This window comes from Chaetura pelagica, unplaced genomic scaffold (genome assembly GCF_000747805.2).
Source record: "Chaetura pelagica isolate M959 unplaced genomic scaffold, ChaPel_1.0 scaffold3, whole genome shotgun sequence".
Taxonomy (NCBI): domain Eukaryota; kingdom Metazoa; phylum Chordata; class Aves; order Apodiformes; family Apodidae; genus Chaetura; species Chaetura pelagica.
Genome location: NW_009952974.1, coordinates 9852323 through 9862095, shown reverse-complemented (window position 1 = coordinate 9862095; position 9773 = coordinate 9852323). Strand labels below are relative to the sequence as shown.

Here is a 9773-nt window from a genome sequence, read left to right as displayed (position 1 = left end):
TCCCTACAGGAATTCAAACTAATATTTTTGTCACCTTGCAGAATAACCTATTAGGGTACTTCAGGAAAAAGAAAAATTTTACTAAGGAAAACAGTCAGCAGTCATGTTATCCTATTATACACTGAAGAAATAGATGCACTGTTGTCATTGAGGTCATATTCAGTCCTGGTAACGACCAGCCTATAGGTTTGAATAATGTACTCTCTCCAGCTCTTCTACTGACATAAGGGTCTTGTGTGGGAAATAGCTTAAGACTGAATGGACTATAAAAAGAAGCAAAAGGGAAAGTCTTAGTGATCAGGAAATCCATATGGGAAATTCATATTCAGTTCCCTGTTTCAAGGCAGTTTCTGCATTTTAGCCACTGACTACTGACTGTTAAAAACAGGTTTTGTAGCAGGAAAACATTTTGTTCTCAGAACAGATGCCTTAATCGTTAGACACTACCAAAAGCCATGCTCCTTTTTCCTACCACTGTTCAGGGAATCACAAATTATTTTCTGCACAACAATTGTAGTTTCAGCATAAGAAGTGGAGAATACTCCACTAGTACAGAACAGTCCTGTGATTACATTTTTAAAAACAGATTTCATCAGCTAATTAATCTAATAATCACTAATGAAAATATTTAAATTACTTATTTCTCAGTCATTTTAGTATTTACACTAGTAGAATTCAATTACTCTTTACAATTACTTTTTGCAGAGAAGTTGCCAATTAAAAATTATCAGACTTATAATGTATTTTGATAAAACTTCAATTTATATGTATATAAATTCATCACTTTTAAAAAAGAGCAAGTATGGGAAAATGTATAGGACAATTTAAAGCACTGTTCAAAACTATTGTAAGTAGTGGTAGTATCAGAATCAGTAACACCATCAGAAAGAATCTGATATGGGTGGGAGTTCAAAATAAGAAGCAAAGAGAGGAGAGTTTTCCTGAGAGCAAACCTGTGATTGCAGTGGGACCTCACAGTCAAGATCTCAGACTGTAGCTGTATCAGAAGATTTTCTTTTAGTGTTATTCATACAGTAATATAATCTGAAACATCCCTGCCAGTTACAATATATCTGCAGAATAAACTAAGAGTATCTTCTTCACGCTTTTCAATTGAGGCATTTAGAATGTTTTATGAAACATACACTTTTAGGCTAACAGCACCCTTGAAACTGATAAAAACACTAACTTATAGACAAACACAGAATGACAGATGGGCATTTCTTACTCCAACAAAACAGCACCAAATATTTTGTGAAGAACTACCGAGTATTCTGTTTCCTAGCACTGAATTTAAACTTAAGGCACTTTATTCCCAAACTGTCAGTATATCCTTTGGCTATGGCTCATTGCTAAGCAGGGAAAAGACTCAAAGTGATGGATGGACTTGAACATGATCAGTGGGAAAAATGAACAAACCCAGCAGGACCAGGCCTCAACCAAGAAATGACAGAAAAAAACAGAAAAATAACCTGTGCCATGACTGTCATACACAGTACTTATGGATGATTTCACTGAAAGGTGGAAGTCGATGAGATTAGCAGTAGAATTTGCTGCCCCTTTGGCAGCAGCAAGTTTTTAAACAGTTAAAAATGGGATGCTAGAGCAATGGAACAGCAGAACAATGGAAGGACAGAATAATGCACTAGCCCTGTGTGGTGTAAAGGTGCCTGAAGAGTACTTTTCTTATCCTATGCACAAAGACATAGTAGAATCAACCAAGATCCTACATTCAGACCAAGAAACCTCTGTATAATCATCCTCTTCACTACGCAGAACAATTAAAGGTTAAACTACAACTTCTGCTTTGTTTTGCACCCAAGTCACAGTTTTGAAGTGTAAGATAAAAACTAGTATAAACAAGCTGCGAAAAAGAACTCTTTTAAAAAGAACAATAAAGACATTTCTGATAAGAAACAAGAAAATATGACTAAATATGTGATGCAGTCTGTACAAAAATGGATCCCAGGGTGAGAACTACTAGAATCTTAACCATATTTACACCCTCAGATTCAAGCATGAGGAAACCATCTAGGAAAACCTTTATGTTAGTTTATGTCTATACTGTGGCATGCAGTACTGATGAAAAATACCCACACTGATACAGAATGAACTAGCAACAGTACTAAGCATAGCACAGACTTACTCGACTGCTATGCTATGCTCCTGCCATGTACCATGTGCACTTGTGCAGGACAGAGCGCTGGGTTAACACAACAATAATGGCTTTGGCATCCACTGTAACTCACTAAGTGCTAGCTCAGATTTGCCCATTTGGCACCACATTGTGCCAGAAAGACGTGTATTTTATTACGGCCACAGTAGGTAAGGGATTGAAATATCTTAAAGCTTTAAAAATCACAATGGGCAGCTCTATGAAAGGAACTTATGCTGAGATATAAAGTTCATAACCTTTTAACTATAAGGCTATTACTTCACTTCTTCAGCAGTTCTGCTTGTACCAGGTGGATTAGTAGTGATTTATATAAAAATAGCTTAGTGATGCTGGTCCAGTATTCAAATGTACTTTTTATGTATCTAAATGTATTTTTACCATATCAAAAAGGTGAAAAGCATCACAGTCAACTGTTAATTTGACAGGAGGCACTCCAGAAAGCAGAAAGAGAGTAAATAAACTACACTGATGAAATAAGCATGGAGAAACTTGCACAATACCCACGCATTTTCTAAGACTTTTGGTATCGAGGGCTATTAAATTGCTTCAATTTCTTCTTAAAGATTTAACTAAATAAAATAGAAGAACAGGTGTTAATTTTTCTAAAAAGTTGTGTTAGGCATCTCTGTTATTACTGGAAATGTAATACCATCTCATTTAAAACCTGCAACCTTACATTCATTTGCCTTAAATATTATAAGTTTGTATACACTGTTTTACAGGAATTAAACAGAGATTTTAATTCAACACTAGTGACCGTCGGAAAACAAACAAACAAACATCAGAGTATTTTAAATCCAGGAAAAAATCTTACCTCTTTGCTTTCTTCCAGGTCTGACTCGCTGCTGAACTCCTCTGTATTTAAATTTTCAAAATCTGATTCCCCGACAGCAATGGGCACTGTCACAGTAAGACTTGGGTTGTTTATGAATGACATGTAATCACTTTCATCAACAACATATTTTTCCACGCTGCTGCCTATGCCACTGGTAGTTCCATTCCCTTCTTTTAGATAGGCAAGGTTTTTACCTATTTCTACTATTGTGTGGTTGGAAATACAGCTGTCTTTTTTGTTGTTTAGGTCTTCAAGAGGTTTGATTTCATCTAAAACTTTCTGCTTTCTAACACAGGCTTTTTGGATAAATTCACGGGCTTTTCTCTTCACATAATCTATTCCCTTCTGAATCCTTGCCACAGCAATCTGTAGATTGTTCATTTCATTATCATCATCAGTAGCAGCAAGGTTGTCTGAACTAAATGAGCTCAGCAACAAGGCCAAAAAGAGGTTGAGTACCTAAAAGACAGTAAAGAGAAAATGTACTGGATCTCTTATTTTTAAGTCACAAAAGTAATTAAATGCTTTTATGCTGGATTGTTCAATATGACAATTTTTATTTCACATCTAGCACTTTATTTCAACCCACTTTACTGCTATTCTTTCCAGTTCATAATCCCTATCCCCCATATTACAACTTCCCAGACTCAATTTTAGCTTAACTTGACTAATACAGGTAAAAATCTGAGCTCTTTTTTACTTAGTCCTCCACACTAAAAGTAAAGCAGGTCTGCAAAAGGGATAAGTAGTTTAAAAATCATCACCTAGGAGAAAAAATTGAACAGCTATGCTTCTTTTGGTTCAGAAAAAAAGAGACTGAAAGTGGAAAGAGCAAGACTTTAAGTAATATAAAAGTTGTAATGGAGACCGAGTCCATCACCAAGACAAGTTTAATTGGCTCTAATAGGTGATTTAAGTTGGAATTATTTTTAAAAGGTATTTTTTCTTATAAGCATAATTCAGCACTGAACTTAGTAAAGAGCTTATCAGCTTACTGAATATTTAAAAGAAAAGGTAGATAAACATTTCTCATAAATAATTAAAGGTATATTTGAAACTGGTTTAGAGAAAGGGCAAATTAATTACATTATCTCCTAAAGTCCTTCTCTAGCCTTCACCTCTGATTTCTAAATCATTAAAATGGAAATACATTCTAATGGTTTTTGGAATTCCCCCTCATTTACATACCACTAGGTTTCCAATCACCATGACCATCATGAAGACCGTAAGGCACATGGTTTGGCCTGCAACCTCCATACAATCCCACATAGTTTCTATCCATTCTCCACACAGCACTCGGAATACAATCAAGAAAGAGTGGAAAAAGTCATGCATGTGCCAGCGTGGGAGTTCACAGTCGCTAGAGATCTTGCAGACACATTCCTTGTAGCTTTTCCCAAACAGCTGCATCCCAACCACAGCAAAAATGAACACAATGATGGCCAGAACCAGGGTCAGATTCCCCAGAGCCCCCACTGAGTTGCCAATAATCTTAATCAGCATATTTAGCGTTGGCCAAGATTTTGCCAGTTTGAAAACTCGAAGCTGCAAAACAGAAGAATAGTATACAGTTTTTCATGTTACTAACTGTAATGAAATTATTGCTATATATTTCATAGTTCATATGCCTAAATCATGTTTCATGTAACCTTTAGAAACTTTAGTTACAGAATTTATGTTTCCAGTTCTTTGTACAACACTAGACATCAGAAGTCTTAAGTACTGATTCAAGTAATAACAAGCCAAAAATACTGTCTCTGTGCTCATTTCAATTACATTGCAATTATCACAAAGACTTTAGTTCAGACTTCACTGCTTCTGGTGATTTCAGACATCTATACGCCAGTTTTACTTGCTGGGCAAGTTGGACAAGAGTCTTTCTCCTTCAGTTAACTCTATGAGAATATTACTAAAAATAAACCAGCACATATGAAGTGTGATCAATTTAACAGGATTTTAAAGTGTCTAGACACTTTCAGATCTCTTTCATCTTAACTGGCAGAGAGATTGAAGAAATGGTTTTCCTAGAAAGAGAAATACACTAGGGTTGTTAATGATAGGCATAAAAGTTACAAGTATCTCTAACAATACCTTTTCTAACATTTAAAATAAGCATAACATGTATTGCAGCTTGTCATGCAACACTGAGAAAAACAGACAAAGGAAAGTGTTATATTTAAGTACAACTTGAAACAGACAAATTATTTTGAGAGTTTCAGGAAGTGTTCAGACAATTGGAAGAGAATACTTAAAGCAATCTAAATCTAAATATTATTTCATGGGATGAGACATTAATGAAATATACAGATGCAAATTTAAAACCAGAATTCTGTCACTGATAGAGAAGTAATTTCAGACAGATATTAGACTTTAGGCAAAATGCAATATGATGCTATACACAGAACCTGCAAACAGATTAATTTAACCCCCCCTTTTTTAAAGGGAGTTTATTTAACTTTTATTTAAAGTTAATTTTTTTTTGCTTTATTTAAGGCAAAAGCTAGGAACTCTAGCTTCATGTCTCTTACTGTGTAGGTCTTTTTAGAAAGAGAATTTGCAAATCAACTTGCATGCTAGCCTAGTCTTCAGCAAGACCAAGGTTTTTCAAGTTCCTATTCATGACAAAGATATTTAATGACAGATGGAGATACTGTAGGGACTTGGAAACATAAAAGATTTAAGACAGTAGATGGACCCTTGAAGGCTGGCAGTGATGAAAAATCCCTATCCAAAAAAAAATATTCTAAGCAAACCAATTTTAGCCAAATATATAATGTACAAATGAAAAATACACAACATACATGGACAAATACAAAATATAACATAGAAACTTATTTTATGTAGTGTATTTACCAATCGGAATGATCGAAGGACAGATAATCCTTCTACATTTGCAAGGCCAAGCTCCATTAAACTAAGACTAACAATAAAACCATCAAAAATATTCCATCCCTCTTGGAAATAATAATAAGGATCCATGGCAATTATCTTGAGAAACATTTCTGCTGTGAAAATTCCAGTAAACACCTGCAAGCAAAACACAATTTCTTATTCCAGTTAAATGAGATGATATTTTAAAAACAAAACTAAGAGTGTAACTTTTGATACGCTATCTTCAGCAAGCAACCCACAATCAATCTGAATAGCTTCTCTATATTGTTATACATTTGGTTTAGTAATTAAATTCAGATTTGAAGCTTACATATGCATCACAATGTTTAGTCTTCAAACGAAAAAAAAAGTAAATGGGATTTTCTCTTTTTATTTTTTTAATCTATCCTACTGATATGCATTCATAAATACTGAGCCTCAGAATGTCTTCTGACTTTAATGCTAGGTTTTTCCTCCTTAAATTTCATCTTTGCCCATGGGACATCTTTTTGCTTCTTGGGATAAAGATGCATTTATGAGAGGGATAATTATTTTATTAAGAAAAAAAATTATACTGAAAGCTGAGCAGAACTATTCTGCTTTAGGATGACCCATGGAAGGCACTGTCATGCCATTTCACTATTTCCTGTGGAGTTGCAGGATATCTGACATGTTTACTGCATCTTTCTCCTCCACAATTCCCTAAACACCCAGGACCTCAGAAGGTGCTAGTGAGGAGCAGAACAGATGTGGGAAGGGAACTGAAAATTCTTGTAATTTGTAAGTATGAATGCAAGGAAAAATATTAGGTAAATTCCTTTAACCAGCTTCAATAATAGAAGCCAAAGTTTTTTAAAATCACAATGTGTGTTTACTCAATAAATCTCACTATCTTTTGCTCCATAAAGCAAGAGCATCAAAATCTATCCACAAATGTCAACAAAAATGGACTCCTCAGTACAGTTTAAATTCAACCATACCAAGCCTATAAATATCTAGTCACCATTTTCTTTTAAGCATACGTACATATGTCACGGAAGAATTATTTAAGAAAAAATACATTTGACATACATGGTACATCATGACAGACTTACAAGGTTTCCAACGGAAAGCACACCGCTAAACTGGTCCGTCATTGGATAGTGCTCCATAGCCATGAACAGGGTGTTCAGGACAATACAGATCGTAATGGCCAGATCCACAAATGGGTCCATCACAATCAAATTTACAATATGTTTAACTTTCAGCCAGGGAGTACAGCAGTCCCAGATCAAACAAGTGTTAGCAAATTTATACCAACATGGTGGACATTTCTGTCTGGATTCTTCCAGTTCTAGAGAGAAAAATGAAAACATATTGAACATATTTGTCTATTGCAGTATCACTTGGATGTTTCCTTGAGGCTTACATGCTGTTTTCCAAGATACTGTTGATAAACTTTGTTTATATTGTAGACCTTTTGAAACCAAACCTACTGTCATCAAAATAAATTACAAATAAAAAAATCTGTCCCATTATGTTTTAAATTTGATTAAAAGTAATTCTAAATATTAAATTGATAAAATAACCATTCACAAGCAAATACTACATAGGATGCAAAGTAGAAATTTGTCTTGAAATTTGGTATAGAGTCTGGGGAATGAGTGATTTGAGATGAGCCCTGCAGAGAAAGACTTGAGGGTGTTGGTGGGTAAAATACTGAGTATGAGCCAGCAGTGGGCACTCAAGAGCCCAGAAAGCCAAAAGAAGCATGGCTGGCAGGTGGAGGGAATTTATTCTTCCCCTTTACTCTGCTTTTACAAGACCCCCACCTGGAGTACTGTGTTAAAGACATGTAACTGTAAGAGAAGGTTAAAGGAAGACCATGAGGATGATTGGAGCGCTGGACCATCTCCGATACGAGGACAAGCTGAGAGGGTTGGTTTGTTTCAGCCTAGGGAAGGCTCTGGGGGAGATTTTATAGCAGCCTTCCAGTACCTGAAGAGGGCCTGATAGGATGAGGCTATGAGGAACTGAAAGAGGGTAGATTTATATGAGATATTAGGAAGAAATCCTTTACTGTGAGGGTGGTAAGACACTGGAACATGTTGCCTAGAGAAGGTGTAGATGCCCCGTCCCTGTAACTGTTCAAGGCCAGGTTGAATGGGGCTTGTGCTACCTGGTCTAGTGGACAATGTCCTGCTCATGGCATGAGGGTTGGAAGTAGATGATCTTTAAGGTGCCTTTCAACCGAAACCATTCTATGATTCTACACACAGATTGAATAAAATACTTGAAATTTTCCTCATGAAAGATAAACATTTAGAACAAACCTGAAGTCAGACAACTCTTTAGACAGTATTATGGTTCACATGTGGAAAACTGCTCATTATTACCTCTTCCCATTTGTTATTTTGAGCATAGTCCTTTAAGCCTCAAAGTAATGTTTTGCCCTTCTTACAAGTGGTTGCTTAATTCTATGGTTCAGATTAATTGTATTTAGCCTTACAGAAAGAACAACATGATCCTTCCTTTGTGAAACAGCATGTCTGGTGAATCTTTAGAAGGGAATTGCTCTGATGCAAGAAGCATAGCCATTTCAGTAATTTAAAAAGAGCTTTTACCCCAAAACATAACTTCTGTAGAGAAACTGCATAGATCAGTTGCTTTCTGCTTGCATTAAACTTGGAAGTTTGCTGCTTCCACCTCAAAACTGCTAGTATACTGAAAGCTTGATTGCTTTTCCATATATATCAGTCCATCTTTAAAAAAAACCCACACTAATACTACCTCTATCTACAAATGTCATCTTGCCTGTACCTTCAGACTGAAATAGTTACATGAAAACAGCACTACTACTTAATGAATCATAATTTAAGAGCACTTTACGGCATTGTCATACAAAAAATGTGTTACATACCTTCCATTGTGTTTGTAAGCATGCTGGCTATGCTCATTGCTCTTTGCCTTGCACTAGGATCTGTTAGGTAGTCCATAGGAACATGATAAGAACTAGACCGTCTCTTCCTTAAGTCAGTTTCTGTAGTAGTGCCCTGAAAATAAAACACTGATAAAGTAGCCTATTGATTGATCATTTTATAAGAATGACACTGTAAATTATTATATAAGCTTAATGGTTTAAAACACTCTACTGTTCTGCACCATACTCCATTTATGGTCATGGTTTTGCAAGAGATGATAGACTAACATATGCCTTTGTATACAGCAAATCAGTAGGATTGCTCTTGTACTTAAATAATTTGTTTTGAAGCATTTTGGTGAAACAGGGCTGAGACATTAAAAAAATATGTTAGACTTCAAGCAGTTTTTAGATTATAAAAAGATCCATAGTCCTTGTCAATGAGCTCTGCTTTCTACTTAGGTGGTAAACTCCTTCTAAACATGAAAGGCCCACACAGCTAGCAGTAAAGGCACAAAAAGTAAGGGTATTTTCTTAGGGTAACTCTTTATCCAGAATAAATTATCATTTGCCTAGAACATGCTTTCAAACAAAATAAAAGAAAAAATATTTAATAATGTTGACATCTCAAAAAAATCCACAAACAACAACCTAGAAAAATTAACGATGTGACAAGAACACTGTCACAACCCATGCAAGCTGTACTATAAGTGTTATATCAAAAGTTTCATATATGGCCAGTGGACAGTCAAATACTCATTTAATATATTCCATTAACTACACAGATTATTTTTTTTCATGTCTCATATATGAATACAGAATCTTCTAGTTAAGTCTTCAGTTAGCATAATGAATCAATGGAGATAAGACTACACATACTACATTTATTCAATGGTTTACCATGTTATTCTGTTAATTCCCAGTATATTAGTGTATATTTTCAGTTTCTACTTTAATTTGTAACTGGAATATATAAAAGGAGCATTCACAGC

General features: G+C 35.3%; 1 protein-coding gene across 7 annotated transcripts in view; it reads right to left on the bottom strand.

Annotated features, from left to right (window-relative positions):
• The window catches only part of LOC104387365 (sodium channel protein type 2 subunit alpha), a 55429-nt gene that overhangs the window by 25028 nt on the left and 20628 nt on the right, over positions 1–9773 (bottom strand). For 5 of the 7 annotated variants that reach the window (XM_009996109.1, XM_009996112.1, XM_009996108.1 and 2 more), the window contains exons 12-16: positions 8782–8914; positions 6977–7215; positions 5865–6038; positions 4200–4556; positions 2991–3470 (exon numbers count right to left, since the gene is read on the bottom strand). In XM_009996109.1, the coding sequence (XP_009994411.1) occupies positions 2991–3470; positions 4200–4556; positions 5865–6038; positions 6977–7215; positions 8782–8914 (1383 nt within the window). Of the gene's footprint in view, positions 1–2990; positions 3471–4199; positions 4557–5864; positions 6039–6976; positions 7216–8781; positions 8929–9773 lie in introns of all 7 variants that reach the window. The other 2 variants (XM_009996115.1, XM_009996114.1) reach the window with 1 other exon arrangement.